This window comes from Xiphophorus maculatus, chromosome 9 (genome assembly GCF_002775205.1).
Source record: "Xiphophorus maculatus strain JP 163 A chromosome 9, X_maculatus-5.0-male, whole genome shotgun sequence".
NCBI lineage: Eukaryota > Metazoa > Chordata > Actinopteri > Cyprinodontiformes > Poeciliidae > Xiphophorus > Xiphophorus maculatus.
Genome location: NC_036451.1, coordinates 24777996 through 24799339, shown reverse-complemented (window position 1 = coordinate 24799339; position 21344 = coordinate 24777996). Strand labels below are relative to the sequence as shown.

Here is a 21344-nt window from a genome sequence, read left to right as displayed (position 1 = left end):
TTTCTCAAGACGTGAGCGCACGCAGCAGGACAGGAAATGACGTGGCCGGTCTCGTGCGAAATTCGGTTCCCCTGTGAAAATCTGCATTGCACTGCAGCCAGAGAAGCGGATGTGGTGGATCTGAGTATGTGAGTCGCACCTGGAAAACCTTCCCGGTGACAAACCAAACACAGATTTTCTTACTGTTTCGTGTTAATCTAAACCGTTTATATGAATCTTGTCGTTTTCATTCCACCCACTGCTGCTGCAGCAGCTTCCAGACGTGTCGTTCTGATCGAGCAGGTTGCTTGTGTCTCCTAAAAGAAAACGTGAGCCGTGTCCGGGGTTGCGTCCAGAAATGCGACGCCCTAATAGCAAAGCGTGTTGCGCCCGGCGTGTTGAGTCGCTGTCAACGCCAAACCACCACAGAGCAGATTAAGACACGAGGATCCTGCCGAGTCACTGGATCAGAGCCGGCCACGTCGGTTCCTGTCCTGCTGCGTGCGCTCACGTCTTGAGAAATAAGCTGAGCAAGAAGAAACAAAAGGGAATTTTGATGCATGTTACTAATTATGCACTCCTGTTCTAAATATGAATGTTTTTTTTGGGATCAAGGACGTGTGACTGATTGTGTCCGGTGCCTCCACTATCCGCAACCTTTTCAGATTTTTTTCTTTTCTGCTCGGAAACCAAAACACAGACAGTAAAAAGGTGCGACAGTCAGATGTACGACAGTAAATGTGTGGTCAGAAGGTTTTGGCTCAGCGTTTTACAGAACCGCCATTTAAACCTTTAAACTGTCAAGAAATGGATTCAGAGGGAAAGAAAACATTCACCACGTTTTAAGATTTGTGTGAAAATAAGATGAGAGGAAATTTTAGATAGTCTGAACACAGAATTATGTCTAACTCTCTGCTGTCGGTTGGTCAGGAAGCTCAGAACCACCTGTCCTCAGAGATCCTCACGAACTTCTACCGCTGCACCATTGAGAACATCCTCACCAATTGTATTACGGCTTGGTACGGGAACTGCTCTGTCTCCGATCGGCAGGCGCTGCAGAGGGTGGTGAAAACTGCCCAGTGTATCGCCGGGGCAACGCTCCCTGCCATCAAGGACATCTACAGGAAGCGGTGTTTGAAAAGGGCCGGGAAAATCACAAAGGACTTCACTCACCCAGCACACACACTCTTTTCCCTCCTGCCCTCTGGGAGGCGCTACAGAAGCCAACGGACCAGAACCACCAGGCACCGGAACAGCTTCTTTCCCACAGCTGTCACGCTTTTGAATGCCTCCTGACATAAAACATAAAATATAAGGACTGTACTCCCCTATCCTCTCATACAACAATAACACATGGACTATCCTCACACACACACACACACATACAACCTGTAAATTTTATCTGCCATTATTTATCTTGTATTATATTATATACATATATAATCCATTCCCTAACATTCTTGTATATTCTGTGTTAGAGATTTTTTGGTATTATCATTTTATTCTTACTTTAGTTCACATTCAGCCTATAGATCATTGTGATTTTCTGTTTAAAGTATTCTCTTCCTTACGTGTGTATGGAGTGAACACTACTGTCTGTTCAACTTTACGCACCTCCTAATTTAGTAACTACCTGTGAGCAGTCGTATTTTGTTTTATTGACAGTACTGACCGAGATTTGAACCGGGCTCAGACCTTTGATCAGATATCACATCTGGAACTGGGTTGTTAGATGTTTGGGTTAGAAGCTTTACGACCTCTGTTGTTTTCCTGACTGCCCCCTTGCCTGTTCTTCTTTGACAATAAAAACAGGAGCTCATGTGAGAGCAGATCAGAATGCTCTGCGAATTGTTCGGAGGAAGAGTTGGCAGAGCGTTCTCCTTTTGCAAAAGCTCAACGTAAAATTCATATACGTTGTCTGTGGTTCTTTCTTTTATTTAGGTTCGAAAGGAAAAATACCTATCATTCTGTATAATCTGTATAATCTGTGTATACAGCTCCCATATTTGTGTTTATACACAATATCTATATCTCTTGCTATAACCTCTTATAGTCCATACATACATAGTCTTGTACATCTGTGAATAAATATTTATATCTCCTAGAGCACTTCTGGATAGATGCAAACTACATCTCGTTGCTTGTACTTGTGACAGTGCAATGACAATAAAGTTGAATTCTATTTTATTATATTCTAAGCAGGGAAGATGCTCTCCAAAGGAGCAGCTCTGGCAACCTGGAGGAGGAAGGAAGGAGGTGGGAGGTTGAGAGAGCCCAACAACACAGATTCCTCAGACTTCACGTTCATCCCTTACAGCAGGAACCTACCGGCGACACAGGACACATTACACAGCGGGAAACCAGAACCTGACGGGTTGAAGAAATCCATTTAGGGCGCAGCGCGTTTAAGAACATATAGTCCCTCTGCTGCCTTATCCCAAACAAAGACATGAGAGGCTGAGCTTATCCAACCGGTTGTCTGAGTGTTTTGCTGCCCCGGACACAAAGCCTTGTGACCAGAACCAGAAACAGGGCTGAAACCAGACCCAGAACCAGGGCTGGGTCCATGTCTGGACCCAGAACCAGGGCTGGAACCAGACCCAGAACCAAGGCTGGGTCCATGTCTGAACCCACGACCAGACCCAGGACTGGAACCAGACCCAGAACCAGGGCTGGCTCCATGTCTGGAACCAGACCCAGAACCAGGGCTGGGTCCATGTCTGGAACCAGACCCAGAACCAAGGCTGGGTCCATGTCTGAACCCACGACCAGACCCAGGACTGGAACCAGACCCAGAACCAGGGCTGGCTCCATGTCTGGAACCAGACCCAGAACCAGGGCTGGCTCCATGTCTGGAACCAGACCCAGAACCAGGGCTGGGACCAACCAGTGCAGCGCCCCATTGACCAACCTCAGGGTACAGAGGTACCTGATCTCGGCCGTGGGGCTCCAGGTGACGGCTCCCAGGGTTGGGCCCTGTACCAGGGAATCCCCTGGAAACGCCCAGCCCGGTGCCAGCCGCCTGGCTCCCTTGCAACTGGCCAAGCCCCAGTGACCTTCGTTCTGGGTACACGGTTCCCAGATCGCGGATCTTGTCCCGGGACTACCGACTTACCTTCTGCCACCTAACTCTTACCCTAAACCTGCCAGGTTTAGTGCATCCAAAGCCCACATGGAGCTTGGCTGGATCCCCTGGTTCTGGAGAACCAACATCCATACCACTGGTTCCACTGAACCCCCGTACACCCTAGTAGCTAGGAAACAAGAACTGTCAAACTCACCTGGTTGGTGTTAAGACAGGGTTTAAAAATGCCTTTTCTCTGGGTCAGATCTAGTGCAGGATAGTGAACTTCAGCTGGTGGCTCCATTAAGGTCCATAAATTTCCCATAGACATTTTGCCCCCACAGCCATCAGACCTACCGCTATGCTTATTCCAAAGCCTTTTGCAATAACTTTGAAGAAATTTCTCTTTTTTGGTTTCTCAGTCAGTGACTCCTCTCTTTCTGCCTTGTCCTTTAGTTCCATCAGATCCATTTTAAAATCTTCTATCACTTTACCCAGCTTTTCCAATCCTTGCGATGCCTCCCTTGCTATCCTAAGTCTTGATTTTATTCTTAAATGGGCATTTTCAAGTTCATAATTAAGTACTTTAATTTTCCTAACTAACTTGTCATTGGATGTCGTCCTCGGTTCTTCCAAAACTAGTCTCATTTCATTGATCCTATCAAAGAAGTAACCCAACTGTCTCTCTGACTCCATCAGCAACTCCATGTTTTGATCCATTTTTGTAGTACTCCGTACGTTTTTAACAGTAGTCTGAATTGTTGAACTCTTCTTCACTGACTGAACTATCTTGTGGTCAACTAAAATTCCAGATTGCAGTTTTGTGATGTAATACAGAAAAGCGTGATGTCACAAATTGATGTCACAAATTGATGTCAAATTGATGTCATCAATTTGAATGAAAACAATTTGTGTGTGCTTTTTTTTTTTTTTTACTTTATTTCAAACGAATAACATGAGCATACATACAGATGTTAACTCAAAGTCAAATATTAAAATATTATAAAAACAAATGAAGAATAATTACAGATATTGAGGGTGTTGATGTTAAAGTCTAGAAAGACAAAAGTTAAATCAACATGTAAACATTGGTAAAATAAAATGATGTGTACTTTTTCAGTTAGGTTTTCATAACAAAATGTCAAAAATATATTCAAATACATATGAAGAAGGGTAAATTATAGCAAAAAGAACAATAAAGGCAAAAAAAGAAAAGAAAAAAATAACAGGGATCTGCTTATGAGAAGTCAATTCTAGATTGAGTTGAAAAGCTTTTGTTACTCCAGGTGAATTGTATGTCAGTAGGATGACGATGTCTCCAAATATCTAATAAATTTAGCCGGTTAGAGAAGTCCAAAAGATGGTTCTGTCTATTTGTGAATCTAGAGGGTGTCTATCCAGTTGAGTGGAAAAGACCACATTAAAATCTCCCCCTAAAATAACCTTTGCTGATGGAAACTTAGTACCAAGAAAAAACATGGTGTCCCCAAGCTCTTTTAAGAAAATAATATTTAAAGAATCAGAATTATAACCATGAATACAGCAAAAAGATGTAAGAATGAAATTCAACCACTATTTGTGTTTTCGTTTTCAAATTGTGAAACCAGGAAAAACTGATATAAACAGAAAACGTTTCTACCAGTTATCAATGAAAATATGAACTGCTTTTGAGCCAGTGATATTTTCTGAATATTATACAAGTGACAGGTTCGTCAATTCATCCCGTCATAAACACTCGTGCTGCGTTTATCACACAGCCTCCAACAATTTAGATGGTGTTTGCTGGAAATTGGTGGTCAATGTAGAAACAGTGCAATTAGCTCCTCTGCTGGTCTATAAATCACACAGCAGAGCGCCGGACAGACTGCAGCTGCTGCTGCAGCAGCTACAGCAGCAGCAGCTGCGTGTGGGATGGAAATGACAGGATTCATATAAATGGTTTAGAGTAAGAAAAACTGTGTTTGGTTTGTTACCTGGAAGGTTTTCCAGGTGCGACTCACATACTCAACTCTGCTGCTCGACTTTCAACATTTGCAATTTGCTCGTTTTTACACGCATTTGGTAATTGGTGTAATATCTGTAACCTCAGGTGACTACGTGGTGATGACGGTGTATTTTGACCTGAGCAGACGGATGGGCTACTTCACCATCCAGACCTACATCCCCTGCATTCTCACCGTGGTTCTCTCCTGGGTTTCCTTCTGGATCAAAAAGGACGCCACTCCGGCCAGAACGGCTCTAGGTCATTTACATTTCAGAACCAAATTTATACGTCTTGTTGATTTACATTTCACTCATTATCTCATATCACTTTTTTTTCCAATTAATTTGTTTTGTCCATGTTCACCAGCGCTGCCGCTGTCTTGTTCTGCCCTTTTTATTTTTGTGCATGCCCTCTCTGTTGTTGTGCAGACCACCGGCATTTATAAAGGTAAATGATTTTACTTTTTCTCACTATTGACTTTAATCATATAATTAATTCCTGCGCTCATCTGCAAATGCACTGAGGAAAGAGAATGGAGCTCCACCTTTTAAAAAATGTATGTTCATTTCTGACATAAAATCAAAGTAACTTTGCCAAAGTTACTTTATTTAACTTTGTTTAACATAACAATCTAAACAACGTAATAAATGTACTTTTTAATTTGATTACTTGTGACCAGTTAACACAATATATTGAAGTTGAATCGTCTGTTTGCTTTTTCAGTGTGTTTTCAAAAGATGAGTGAGTGTGTGATCGTTTTTATTTATTCGCTGTAATACAAGAGATCTTATCCTGCCAGCAGCCACCTCCATCTGCAATAACGTTTTGAAGAATTTGAATTAATACGAGCTCCAACAACATTCAGTTTCCGTTTGGGATCATTAAAGTATTTTTGAACTTGAGTTGAATTTGATTTCTGTCGTTTGGCGCCATTAGCCAGTACCAGCGTCTGTGTTGTGACGCTGTGGCGTCTGTCACCGCGCTCCATCATTATTACACTGGAAAAACTGGGAAAAACCGAAGGGGGAACCTGGGTGCCGTCCTGGGATTTACGAGAAAAATTAGCATCCAGGTGCTGCTAATCGAATTCACTCAATTAAATAATCATCAGCAAGTGTGACCGACTCCATACCAGCAGGAGTTTCTGCAGGGTGCAGGTGTGTGTTGACAAAATGCCAGCAGGAAAACCATTAGCGAAACGGCTTGGAGACGAAATTGTTGCTGCCCATCAGTCCTGGAAGGGTTAGAAGACATTCTTCAATCCATTTGATGTTTATCATTGGATGCTGAGGAAATATTTAAGTGGAAAACATTTAAGATAGCTGGCTGGCTATCTTTTTGGTAAATTCCCTGCAGATCAGACTGCGTATGTCTGGAGGTTGTAGATGGAAGAGCTCCTCCATCTCTGAAATCGTAGGACTTAGTTTGCATGATAAACGTGTAAGTTCCTGACGTGTACATCAGATAAAGACTGAAATATCACGGTTTGCTTAGAAGAGTTGCCAGAAGAAAATTTCAAATGTGGCATCACAGCTCAGTTGCGTCTAACGGCGTTTTCACACCTGATATTCTGGTAAATTCATTTCAATTGGGGACCAAAGTTGCAACATTTGCTACATTTCCATCTGCTGCGTTTCATTTGCACACTACGCTGTGTGAAATAACCTAAAGAAATGGAGAAACCTGTTCCACCTCCTCGCCTGTGGCGGCGCTCCAACAGGGACGCCTGATTGTAACGACACGGAAACCTCTGAAGAAGACATGAGTGTAACTTCCTTCTACACAAATTATAGCCATAACTTGAGTGGTGTCAGGTTTTAGTGTTTGTAGGATTTCTCTTTAGTCTTTTTTCCCCGCTAGCACTAGACTCTTAGCGTTTGTTTTGGTTGTATTTACCCAGAATGCCCGGCGCTACAGTCCACTTCCTGCATGTGAGCGGTCTCCAGTCCGCTCAGTGCCTGAACAACAAAAGAATAGAGGTGTTGTCACCTCTAACTGACTGACATGCTGACGTAAACATTGAAACCTGTTCGAACTGAAGCGCTGCTCTAAAGAAGAGAGAGGGAAAATTCCTTCACAGTTTAATTTAATTCACTGCGTCACAGAAATAAGGAAAATTCAAACTAATCACAATGTTGGCCACCAATGTCTCGGATTTGAGACTGATTTAAGGTTTAAGTTGTGGCCACAAACATTGAGTCTGAATGCAGCTAAACTGTTAAATCAATGTCGTATTTAGTTTCTATCACAACTCTTCTGACAGTCTTGATTGTAGGTTAAAAAAAACAAAAACAACCTAATCTTTTGACATAACGATGTTGGAGAAGATAATGAATGCATAAAATGACCAAAGTCAACAGGTATACTGAAGGAAACGATTCATTTCCTGTAAGGTATCAGTCAACATGGACGCTCCTCAGGTGTTTACCTGCTGCTATGGCAACACCTCCAAATGTTTGCCACAGGAGGATGAGGGCAATCACAGCGGCAGCCCAGGGATAAAGGAAAAGTGTGAGATGCCAGCTGGTTACCATGGGAACGTCAATGAATCAGTAACAGATGTTTTATTTCTTCTTTTTTTTTTCATCCTGACCGCCTTTAAAACTCATGAAGGGAAAAACTGGAGCGTAAGAAACTGAGAGACCTTTTCATTAGGTACGTCGCTACGAGCTCATCGAGTTTTACAAAGTTTTCAGTTTTCAGCTCTCTAATCAAAACCGCACCCCGAAACTCAGATCGACCTGAAAAGGTGTACATGTAAAAGGCACTCAGCTCTTTGGACTGTGATTTTGTTAAATAAAAAATAAAAAAAATAGTTATTTTGCTCCAACTGAATGCATTTTTTTTTTTTTTTTGCCCTTTTCGCTCTCTCAGGGATAACCACAGTCCTCACCATGACCACTCTGAGTAGTGTGGCCAGGACGTCGTTACCCAGAGTGTCTTACGTCACCGCCATGGACCTTTTCGTCACCGTTTGCTTCCTGTTTGTCTTTGCTGCCTTGATGGAGTACGCAACGTTAAATTACTACTCATACAGCATTCGGAGGCCGAGCTACATGGAACCTCAAAGGCTGGTGAGTTTGGCCTCTAAAGTCAAGCTTTTATTCTATGACTTCCAACTAGGATTAAAGCTACTTTGGGATTTACGCATCCGCCCTTTAATTTGACTCACCAGAGGTTGTGGGTGTAACAGCCCTACAGTGGGATTTCATATATAATATAGAAGAACTGCAGCATACCTCAAGCCCCACATGTTAGTGTAGCCACCTAGCCGAAACAAAAATTCATTTATTTAATTCTATCAAAGGTCTACAGTGTCTATAGAAAGTAGTAACCCCCTTGGATGTGCTACCTTTGTATTGCTTTTAAAATCAATCAACAAAATTTGGCTTTAAGGACAAAAAAGAATTATTAAACAAAATCCCCTGTAATACAGAAGCTAAAAAATAAATGTTTTCCTCATACTTTTTTCCATTGGTTTAGTTGATTTTCTCGAGAGGACAAAACAAAAAAGTTTGTTTTCTCGAGATCATGAGATGATTGGTGTGTATGTTGACTTTGACTCCATCCTTCACATTCATGCCGTTTGACTTATCGAGATTAACGCGACAAAACCATCGGGAAAAGGCGTAAAACTGTCAAAGTCAAGACTGATTTCAACAAAATATGCTAAAAAAAAATATGGTGAATAAATAAATATTCATCGATTGGACAAATTGATGTATTAGGTAAAGAGAGATCTAAAGTTGAAATGGAAACATTCAATATTCGTTTTTGGATCAACGGCAAGTCTTGGGTGTATAATTTAATGTAACAAATAATCATTTGTCACATTCTGTCATTAAGCTCAATTAATTTGGAGCAAATTCGTTCAGTTTAAAGTCTATATTTCTGCAAAGATGAGAACATCTTAAAACAAAGGAGAACATGAATCTATATTCCCAGTAGAACTTAACTTTCATTTAGACAGTTATTTTTTTTTTAACCTCACAGACTTCCACTTGTAACATCAGACAACACAAATTACTCCGCCATCCACCCAGACAGCCCCACTTTTACAACAATGAAACCCCTCCGCCCACTTAGGAGACACAAAGTCTGCGCCGTACCGCTTCATGCCATTAGTGCATGTAGTGATTCATCATCTTGTCGGTGTCAGGGTCCGGACCGTGACGACTCGTCCTTTGGGGATTCACTACAGACTGTAGCATACAGTCATCGTTGAGTTTTTCCAACACGAGTAAACAAATGTCAATTCTTGAAGCTGCGGAATCGTGTTATTATTCTGTCCAGATCAAAATGCAACTCCAAATTACAGATGTTTCTCACTGAATTAAGATTACAGGTAACGCGAGCACAAGATATAATCTCAGATTAAATTAATGAATGCAAAAAATTTATCTTGGCTGCTTGAAACTTTTCTAAGAATTTGATGCAATTAAATTTTTATTAGTCCTGGGACTGCGCCACACCAGGTGTTCTTCAAAATGTGGGTCCTTTTTTGTTGTTACGTTTTGAGTAACTGAAGGGATTAAATTACAATATGCTCCATATGTCCTGATTTGTAAATACTATATTGTTTCGTTTGTTGTTCATTTAATGTAAATATCCTTGTTTTGCTCATCATTCTGCATTCCCAGAAATGGTTTCTCCGATTTTAGTTCTAGCAGTCTCAAGGTTTCCTTCAGTGTATTATAAGCCTGGTGGGCCACCAGGCTGAGCATTGCTTATTTATTTAAGTTTTTTTTTTTAAATGTTTGCATTTTTTAAGACTGATATTTTCAAATTTCCTGTCAACTTTAACCATTTTTTAACTCGGAAACCCAGCAAGCCGCTGGATGAATGACTGGCCTGGCACCAGACCACCAGGGTTAGCAAGTTTTCAGGGGGAAACTTGGCGTCTTTCAGCAGTCTGTCATTCATTGGTCTGGTTTGGTATTCTGTTGCACTAAAATTTAAGATTGAGATCAGCTGAAACCTCCAGGTCCGCTGGATCTCCATGGCAACCATGTGACTGCCCTGATCAGGATAAAACTCTGCAGACTTAACGAACCTCAGTACCCATTGAATGGAGAGTTGGTCCAGTGTTAGCTAGGCGGGGAGGGGGCTTGGCACTGCGTATAACAGAACTGTTCATTTTCCTGGAAATTCAGCGTATTTTTTTTAGCTCCGAAACGTTCAATCTAATTTAACAACATCTTGTGTTTCAGAACTTCTCTGTGCTGGACGTGAGGCCTCCTCCGCACACCGTCATCGCTCTAAACAACGCCATGTACTGGCAGGAGTTCGAGGACGCCTGCGTCTACGAGTGTCTGGACGGGAAAGACTGCCAGAGCTTCTTTTGCTGCTTTGAAGAATGCAAAGGAGGCGCTTGGAGAAGAGGAAGAGTCCACATAGACCTACTGGAACTGGACGCGTACTCGCGTGTGTTTTTCCCCACATCCTTTTTGCTGTTCAACATTGTGTACTGGGTCGGATATCTCTACCTTTAAGTACAACGCACTCGGCAGAACTGGAATCAAAAGTCAGAAGGTAATGGCCGTTAGTAGTGATGTATTATTTGTGACAGCAAATAAGCTCTTTGGAAGGATCTACCTGGATAAGAGAGCAACATCCGGCCTGTTTCTGCTGTGGGGGCGAGAATCCAACACAGCAGAGTTTCCCTTTGTTTTGCTGTGTCGACTCAGAAAGGACTGTGGGGACAAACGGGCAGCGAGCCGCACACCGGGACTCCAGTCTGCTCAGGCAGGTAGACGGCTCTGTGTTGTAGGAATACTGTTCTCCAGCCGTCGGTCGAGTCGAGCCGATGAAAATCCAAGGACACACAAACCGTTCCTAGTGCCTTCCTTTGGAGGGGTAGATGCTATCCGTAACAATAATCAGGGAGTTATCGTTTATAGAGTAGATGGGAAGAGCCTGGATTTGACTGATTATCAATAAGTTTATGAAGTAGTCACGTGGTACAATAAACACACTTATTGTTGGAATATCTTCACCGTTACTTTCAGCTATTTGATGGGACAAGCTATGAGGTGTTACCCGAATCAAGGTTTAAAATTTTTGTAGTTATATTGGTTTTGCAGTCCTTTTAAAACCCTTTGTGTCCTAAATTTAAAATGTCCACCTGGATATTTTTACTCATTTTAATTCCACGCAGTTCTCTAAATGTCCTGTGACTAAAATAAATTATCGTAATAACCCGATATTGGCTGGAAAGCGCAACGTCTCCCCTTTCAGAAACACTTGGAATTTTTCAGATAGCGCTACCGTGTGGAGGAATTACGGTACTGCAAGTTTGGCTGGATCACCGGCGCTCCGTTTAGGACTTTTAATAAGATGCCAGAGAAAGTTCCAGAGTAATGTGTGTTTTCTCTGACGGTGTGGATCACAGAAAAATGCAGCTTGTCCCCTCCCCCACCTGTTACTGCACACTGCAGCTGGTTGAACGAAGGCTGTTACCATTTTGCTTTTGCCTACATGTAAGACAAACACCCAACACCATTTGATCCGCTTGGCGTCCCATTAATTTAACGCAGATGGTCCAATGATAGCAGCTCAACTGTTAGACTTGATATATTTATTGGGTGTTTATTCTATAAACAATAATCGTAATTATAAGTATGCTACTTCAGCAGAAGTATAAATAGTTGTTGCTTTTCCATTTACGCACAAGCAGTTATGTCAAGTTTTATATTTTATAAAAAAAATTTTTACATTACTACAACAATGAATGCTGCTTTCTACCATTTTTACTCTCTGTTATAATCCATGTTAGTAGCTCTGTTTGTTGGTTTGTTTCTTAAAGGTTAAAATGATTAGGATTTTTAAAGCATATTGGTTTTAAACATGTTAATTTAAAGCAGATGGATGGACGCCATGCTAGTGTCTGATTTGCTTGCATGCAAACAACTGACAATTATCCTTATCCTATTATTATTATATTTGCCACATTCGGAGATTGAATGATTGTTTTAATATGAGCTGGTTATATAGGAATTGAATTTTCCTATGTTCTCACTTAGATTAACCCACTAATCTGAGGAGAACACCTGATTTACCTCTGAAAATAACCGTAGAGAGGCGAGTTTTTTATTTTATTTTAACAAATCGTGCTTTTTGCTACAGACAGAAAACTTTATCACACTGCAAAAACACAAAATCTTAAGTATTTTGGATCAAGGTTCTAGTGCAAAAATCTTAGAACACTTAAAATTAGACAAAACTAACTTAAAAGTACATTTTCAGCTTAGACAAAGTATTAGTTTCACTGGCAGATTATTTTACTAATAAGACATTTTTTCCATTTGCAAGTGAAATAATCTGCCAGTGGAACTAATATTTCCTTATAAATAAATAGTAAGGAAATATTGACCTAAAACAAGTTCCTATATCTTGCTGAAAATGTCCTTTAAGTTAGTTTTGTCTTATTTTAAGTCAGGAGTGTCAGACTCATTTTAGTTTTGGGCCAATTCAAGATTGGGAATGCTCTTAAAGGGCCGGTTGTGCCAGAATGTATCGATAAAACCTGCTCCCAAACTGTTAAAATATCAATGAATTCTTAAAATTAAATAATATTATTGAACATCTTTTCAGTACTTCCAGGATTTTGTGATTCTTTCTTTCTTTCTTTTCTTTTTTTTAAAATAAAAATCAAAATGTTTGTGGTACTAATTTGAAAATATTTGCGATATTTCCACTCATTTATGACGGTAAATACGACTTTTTGGATCATGGGCTACAATCTGACATCAATTAAGGCTGAGGCAGCTGTTTAGTACCAGTAAGAACGTTTTTGACAATTTTTGAGCAAAATATGCAATAGACTCCCAATTATTTGTTCACACAAAAAAAAATTGTGGGGATTTGTTTTTGTTTGCGTGAATTTCCACGATAATTCTCAAGAAATTGGAGGGACTGATTGATATGATTTGGCAGTAAACAGATAAAAAACTGCATTAATTTGATTGATAACTTAGTAATTAAGCACACTTAGTGTTTAGTCTAGAATCTAGGGGGCCAAATAGGAAGCTATGGCGGGCCAGATTTGGCCCACGGGCCTCAAGTTTGACACATATGTTTAAAGTGTTCTAACATTTATGCACTAGAAACTAGATCAACAATACTTTGTAGGATTTTATGTTTTTTTAACTTTGTTTCAGACGGTTACTGTTTTCCTGTCAGTTATTTCTTACAAGGGTCACGTCGTTCTTTGTCCGCCACGGCAGAAGAAAATCTTAAAACCCTGACGTCTGCCAGGTTCTGAACTCAAACAGAACCTGGCAGTACAGGATGTACTGCGCAGTACAGTACAGGATGTGCGCAGCGGCCGGTTACCGTGGCAAATTTAAAGCTAACGACGCCGTGCCTCTCTTTTTCCTCCTAGAGCTAGCATCACTGTATGAAGACTGATTAACTAATCAAACTGTAGCATTATGCAGTCGATGTGAAACTGAGTGGTCACTATTACGTGACTGGAGGAAATCGCCGTGCCGGCAGAGGAGGGCAGAGTGGCTGCTGATCAACAAGATGCTGGAAAGTGTGATTGCTCATTCAGCCTGACAGCAGCGCTTCTGTTTTGTTCCTTTGTTTGGCATCCAGGCTGATTAATAGATTGCATAACCTGTCACATTAGGCATTTACACGGCTGTTATTTGAATGCAAGACTGTCCTTTTAATGCGTTTTGCTTTGTTAGTCAGACTCTGTCTTTGACCCTAACCCTAGCCCCGTTTGAAGATGTTAGTCTTCAAACTGTGTTTAGAGGACGAGGATTTGTGCAATAAGATGTCCTTCAAGGTGCTACGCTTGTCAGAGAGATAGTTAAAAAAGAAACTCTGAAATGAGGTTAAAAGGTGTCGGCACTATCTTATCTTCATTCTACAGAATATAAATCGTGATTAATTGGACCCAGAGGTTGCTGCTAACGGCTCGTCTGATAACGGCTGAAACCACAGCAGACTCCTACCACTGAAAACAACTCCGGTCTTTTAAAAAACCACGTTGACCATTTATGTTAACACTACTTTGTTAACATTTAATTTTATTGGTTGATCATTTACACAGCAGCCAATGATTATTCACACAGGAAGTTGAGGTTGGGGGTGACATACACATCAGATTCACTGTCCATATGTCAATATTGTAGATAAAACTTTAATCATTTTAATCTCTTCAGCTCTGTACCTGTATATGGTCTCTTCTTACTTTCATTTTGTAACTATAACTAAACTTTTTCATCACCTAAAGACCTTCCTACACTGCTAAAACACAAAATCTTACCAAGTGTTATTGGTTTAGATTCTAGTGCAAACATCTTTGTACACTTGAAATAAGACAAAACTAACTTACAAATAACTTTGAAGCAAGATACAGAAGCTTATTTTAAGTCAATAATTCCTTAATATTGATGAAAAAGTACAGTCTGTTGACTGATTAATTCACTTATATCAATAAATAATATACAAATGGAAAAAAAGAACAACTTTTTCCTCAATATTAAGCAATTATTTACTGAAAACCAGCTTCTATATTGTGCTGAAAAGTTACTTGTTAGTCAGTTTTATCTTATTTCAAGTTTGCTAAGATATTTGCACTGGAAACTATACCAATAATATTTGGTAAGATTTTGGTTTTTTTGCAACGCATATCAATATATTTTCCTTTGTAGTAAAGTATTACAAGTTATGAAGATAATCATAAATGCTCATATTCATCAAATCTTGCAATTTGGGTTCTGGTGCTGCTCAGTTAGGTTGGAGCTCATCTAGATTAGGATTAGGATTCTTAATCAAACTAGAATAACTAAATGATGAATTGAGTTGTTGTTCTTAAAGCATATGAAACGTCCCTGAGGGAGATTTGAAATTGATGTTCCTAAAAAGGTTTAGGGAAAAACTACAAGATCTTTGTGTCTGCAGGTCCCGACCAAAGAGTTAAATCTTTTTTGGGTTTTTAATTGACCTCGTGTATATTTTTGATTAACGCCGCAGGCAGAAAGTTCACAGCGCTGGCAGTTTAACACCAGGATGGTGTGAAACATCTTTAACAGGCTGAGCATCTCTGGCTGGAGGATTTACACCACAGCAGTCTCTGCTGATGCCACTGATGATTCTTGACTCTCACAAGTGTAAATTGCGTCTGGCAGCGTAGAAAGCTGTGAAGCTTCATGCAACACGACAGACTGTTTCTGCTTTTATTGCCCTGTAATATTCCAAAAGAAGTTGCACGGTTTCAGTTTGTTCATCTGTGAGTTACCTGGTCGTTTCTGCTGCCCTTGTTCATGAAGCAGAGGCTGCACTACGAGCCCCGTCTCTGGTTAAAATCGCATGAGTTTTCAAAGCTCAAGCCCTGCATCGCGAAACGAATGGCGGCGGCAAGTGGACCTCGGCAGTGTGTGTTGGAAATCTGTTCCTAAAAGGCATCCACTTTCACCAACACTGCTACTCCAGAAACACACCAGACTGAAGAGCAGCGATCTGCTCTGTCTCTGCAGACTCCGCTGCCTGAAAGGCAGGAAACGGCGTACCGAAGCGTCCGGTGGTCGCCGAGTCACACACTTGATCTGCAACACCGGCTCACCCTTACACAGAGCAGTTAATACTCTTCTATTACCTGGCAACAGCACAGTGGCAGCAAAAGGCCTCTTAATCCTGCCTCAGTGTTTTGTGAAAAAGACTTTTGCGGGCCTTGAAGAAGCCAAAGACCTAATCCATCGTCTTAATAAAGAAAGCTTTGTGTTAAAGACGCGTCTCTCAACACATTCTGTCCTGATAATCTACACTCCTCAAAGTATTTTACCAACAAAAGCTCATTTCAATCCATCTTAAGACAATGATGTCCTAGCATCCACCACCAGTGCATCTTGTTCTAGAGCACGTGTGTCAAACTTGAGGCCTGTGGGCCAAATTCGGCCCACCGTAGCTTTTGATGTGGCCCTCTAGATTCTAGACTTAAATATTATGTTATCAGTCAAATTAATGAAGTTTTTTGTTATCTGTTTACTGCCAAATTGTATCAATCAGTCCCTCCAGTTTTTTGAGAATAATCATGGAAATTCACACAAAATCAACAAATCCCCACACTGTTTAGCGTGAACACATAATTGGGAGTTTACTGCAGATTTTGCTAAAAAGAAAATTTCAAACTTAGCACCACAAACACTTTGATTTTTATTGCAAAAACAAAATAATCACAAAATTCTGGAAGGACTGAAAAGACGTTCAATTACATTATGTAATTTTGAGAATTTGTTGATATTTTAACAGCTTGTGAAAAAGTTTCATTGATACATTCTGGCACACGTTTAAGAGCATTCGCGATCTTGATTTGGCCCAAAACGAAAATGAGTTTAAACCCCTTATATAGAGAATAAACTTGGACATGTCAAAAGATTTACCAGCATACTGCACACATCCACCGTTGTTCTGCTCAAACGTCGGCGCAATAACCAATCAATGTTACTTAATCTATGCAGGCGTTCTGTCTGCGCCGATGAAGATGCACTTGAGTGGCTTCGTTTACCAGTAGCCCACGTAACTTTCTGATACATACAACCTACAAACATTTTCCAACGTAAAGAGACTCATTTAGCATTACACTTTAAGTCGTGGAAGGTCAGTTGATCACCAAATGTGGACATAGAAGAAGATGGTGAAATCTGTTTTGACGCAGTTAAAGTAAGTCCTACACCTTTCATCCCAGTCTATGTGCGCTATACAAAACAGAAGCACTTCAACCAACACAGACCTTAAAGATGTGACAGGTCCATAACTCAATTACTTCACATTTAGAGACATTTACCACACAATTTAGACGCATCAGTAAACACAACAGGAGAGGACCATACTTATTATCATGGGCAATGCTTCCCAACTACTAACACATTTGATTATTAACCCTAAAAACTATCACGTCAAAACATTCCTACAGGCATCAGCCTAGTTTAGTCTATAAATGTGTTCTCTGGTTTACTGCAGAAGGTATTTGGAGACGTGAAAGAGCAAACGGAGAATAGATGCTCTCTGTCAAGACGAATACAGTTTGGTGATTCAGAGACTATTGAGACGCTTTCAATGGATGAATCAGAGGCAGAGAAAACAAAAAATAAAAATTTTTCTTTTCTTATTTACTTATAAACTAAGTGTGAAATAAAGAGGATACTGGCAACTGCTTGAGATGGGGCCCTTGCACTGATGTCAGACATATTGGCTCATGTGACATGACACTATTAAAAACACAAAACCTTACCGAGTATTTTTGTCTTGTTTCCAGTGAGACTATGTGTGTACACTTGAATTAAGACAAAACTAACTTAGAAGTAACCTATCAACAAGATAATTAATATTGATACAATGTGCTATTTCAATTGTCAGATCATTTCACGTATGACGTGGAAAAAATGTTTTGTCTTCAGAGAAAAATTCTGCCACTGCATCTGGTACTTTTGAATCAACATTAAGGATTTATTGACTTAAAACAGACTCCTATTTCTTGCAGAAAAGTTACTTGCAAGTTAGTTTTGTCTTCTTTCAAGCTTATTAAAATGTTAAAATCTAGACCAAAAATACTTGGTAAGATTCAGTGTTTTTGCCGTGTATGACAGATTAAAGTCTCTCCAGCAGACCTGTATTTGCACCAATAAGCACAGAATGCTAAAACAATGATTCTTTTGTAGTATATGTCTTTCGCAAGCAAAAATGCATTACCTTTTAATGTGAAATATGACATTTTTGACAAAGTTGTGTTGGTCAAACTGGCAAAAATAATTCTTCTCTGGCAGTCGCCGCTTCTCCATGACCAGCATTTGTTTTCTGATGATTTTTTCTTGATCGTTTTCCCGTCGTGTCCCTCGACCAGACAGCACACAATGCAGTATTATTCCCCCAAACATCGGGGAAGCAAAGAGAGGGCTTGGGGCTGGGCTCGGGTCCCAGCTCAGTATTGGCATGTTTTGTCGCTCCACGGCTGAGCCTGGAAAGCGGCTCCGGGGCGCCGCGTCATCTGCGCCGAGGATAACCGCGACTTATGCAGATCTGGGGGCGTCCATGACGCTGAGCTGGTGATGAGGCGGTAAACTCGTTCCTCTGTTGCCGATGCTCCGTGTCAACATCTCTAACACTAATATTGCGTGTTTTCGTGATTCGCCGTGTTTTGGCCCCTAAGCAGACACAATCTTCAGCGTATTAGAGCGTTTTTGGTTGGGTTTTTTTTGTTAACTTAGTTCAACAGACTAAGCGCAAACACTGCTCTGCTTTCGGTGAGTGTTGCCTGAATAAATAAGCCAAAGACTCTTCTGTTCAGTTTCCTCTGCCATACTGGAACCTTGTTTTCTGTATGCCGTACTGTTGCAGTAGCTGCCACTGGAGCAGAAACTTACAGCGTAACAAATATTAATGTCTGAAGGTGTTAGGGTTAGGCTTAACCCTAATCCTAACCCTAATCCTAATCCTAATCCTAACTCTACCCATTTGTGTAACGATGGACAATCTTTGTGCTAAAGGCCTCTAAGACTTCTGAAAGGTGTTACACATTTTCAACTTGTCTTTCTTTTGTCTACACATTTTCTCTTCTTATACAGCTGATGCTTCGCTTAATCAATCCGCTCATACTTGTGACATCAGTGTAACATGCAGTACAGTAGATGTGCCATATCCAGTGGTACGGTGGAGTACAAGTGTAAGGGTGTCCCGTGAGTGTGTGTGTGTGTGGGGTGGGGGGGGGTTAATATGTCGCTCTTTTGGCTTCAGCTTTTTTGATTCGTTCTTAATGTTCCTGCTCCCACCCACACTACTGTCGCTTTTTATATCTGGAATCTGCAATAATGATGAGGGGGAAACATTTTGAATTAAAGTTTTTTTTAGAAACATAAAGGAGTGTAATCAATTGTTGTTTACAATTATTCAAGATAAATCTGCAGCCTTTCCTTTCAGCACTTAGTTTCCTGAAAACCCGAGGAGAGCAGGAGACGCTGGCTTCTTTATCTCAGGACTTTTTCTCATTTACTTGCTCAGAGCAGCCAGAGCAGGAGGCTGATGTTGGCCATCTCCTCTCCACTTCTCTGAGAATTTCTTCCCTCTGCGAATCGTTGCAGAAACAGCAGCGCTGACAATCGATTCATGAAACAGATTTAAAAGCCATCATCTTTACGACTCGGTGTTTACGACGTGTGTCAGAAAGCAATGCAGCGACTGTCATCTTCTATCTCTGCTTCTGAGCAAAACAATCGTAATAGTGAAAGAAAAACATTTATTAACGGTTGTTTTGTTGTTTTTGTTTTTGTCTTAGATTGAAACAAAGTGTTGCCACGTCTGCCTTTAAACTTAATTCCCCGTGTCTGAAATCCAATAAGGCTTTCCAATCCAGAAGTACAGAGCAGCGACATGATTGGCTGTCCCTCGGAAAACACCTATAAATAAATCAACAAATTGTTTTTTTCTTACTGTTTTCCCGCAGGTCTAAATACGAGTCCCGGCTTTGTGTTTCGCCAGCCAGGACTTAACACGACCGTTTATTGCATCTAAAGGTCGATTTTTCCGAATCACACTTATATGTCAGAAATAAAGACGTAAAGCCCTCTACCGAGGCAGAACCCGGCTCAGGTGGAGGCGGAGTGTTTTCAAGACGTGTGAAAAGCCACGGAGGAAAACCACCATCACCTCGAGCTGATCATTCAAAGTGCTTCGCCTTTCCTGACAACAGGATGCCTCCATTTTGAACGAACCGCGGAGTGAAAGTAAATGGGTGTTTATCACAGTTTGCCTCCGTGAAATGAGCCATTAAAACCGAACATCATAAATGGTAAATTGACTGAATTTACACTTGAGGTTTTTTTTCTGGTTCCTCGGCGCCGGAGCGACATTTACCCAGTGGCGTCCGCAAACACACGTCATGCAGCACCGACGGGAAGCTGGAATCAAACTCTCAACTTTCTGATTACCAGAGGATTATTGAGTGACGTATTTCATGTAAAGAACAATGAGCATTTTTAATGACTTGGTGATGTTATTCATGTGATTTTTATTTCACTTCTTATTGAATGGTTTAGCTGCAAAATTCTGTGTTTTGGACACAATTTTTGAAAATGTGTACACCTTGCACAATTTCAATTTCTTGAAAAGTTTTTGACAAACACATTTGCAATGGAAGCACAGATTGTGTTCCTTATTGTTAGACATTTTAGTCTTTTCTGTTTCTTATGCATTTTGTTTTTCTTACATTTTTGCCAGCCCTCTTCCTTTTAGGTTTGTAGCTCTTCAGCTTCCTTTGTGTTAATTAGTTTTCCTTCCTCTGTTTCCATGTTTTCTCCCGGTCACAGCTGTTCCACATCTCCTCTGATCAGTTCATCTGTTCTTCAGTTGTTTTCTACCGCTGCCTCGCGGTTTAAGCTCATCGCTTTTCATTGTTCTTTGCTGGATTTCCTCCATTAATGACGAGCACCTTCATTTAGAAACTACACTTTGTGTTTACATGTGTCGTCTTTCACTAATATTTAAACTCAGAAGTAGGACAAACTCGCAAAAAAAAATTGGAAATCCCAAAGAGGAAAAATAGTTTTTCACACCCCTGTACCAGAGAACAAATGTTGCAAAAACAGATTTTGAATGTCGACTCAATTAGTAGCTTGACTTAGTATCTCATCAGATACCTTGTAGAAACATTTTAAAGTTAAAGCTGACCCGTATAGGAGGCCTGCGCGTGTTCCCTAATCGGCAGATAAATTACATCAACCTGCCTGAACGACCGTTGACCACAAGTACGAGGAAAACAGTTTTGAAAAGTTAAACCCCACTTGACTCGTGACTTCTGTGCTCACACCCGTAGTCTGTTTCATCAAGCACACAATGCTGAGATAAGAAATCCAATTAAGTCGACGCCAGGCGGCCTTACTTCCCATCACCTCATACATTCTTATAAACAATAAGGCATAAAGACTTTAATACATTTCTGTCACAGATATGCAAATGGCGCGTTATTACGGAACACAACAGCACAATGCGTGTGAGTTTTGATCGGCGCTGATCGGGACCGCGGTCCGACCACGAAGAGGCACGGCAGCCATCAGCTGTGAAACGTCTTGTCTGGTGGGTTGAAGTGGAAACAATGAGGGAATGCTGCCTGAATGGCAAGAGCAGCAACATAATTATCACCAACAGCTCTGGTGAGTTTCTGAGCCGAGTGGAGGAGCAGTCGTTAAGAGTTTCCGTTCTCAGAGGCGTCATGAGGAGGTGTTGTGTCAGATTTCGTCCTCCTGTCTGGTTGAACCTGCGAATCGGACTGAAGTATTGAGAAGCCATTTGAATTCACATGAAGCTCAATCTTTG

At 40.8% G+C, this 21344-nt stretch overlaps 1 protein-coding gene across 1 annotated transcript in view; it reads left to right on the top strand.

The window, feature by feature from the left end:
* Positions 1-11800, top strand: part of gabrg3 (gamma-aminobutyric acid type A receptor gamma3 subunit) — a 42960-nt gene extending 31160 nt beyond the window's left edge. The window contains exons 7-9 of the mRNA XM_023339239.1: positions 5133-5285; positions 7902-8101; positions 10238-11800. Coding sequence (XP_023195007.1) covers positions 5133-5285; positions 7902-8101; positions 10238-10519 — 635 coding nt within the window. The 3' untranslated portion in view covers positions 10520-11800. The remainder of the gene's footprint in view (positions 1-5132; positions 5286-7901; positions 8102-10237) is intronic.
* Positions 11801-21344: the final 9544 nt, after the last annotated feature.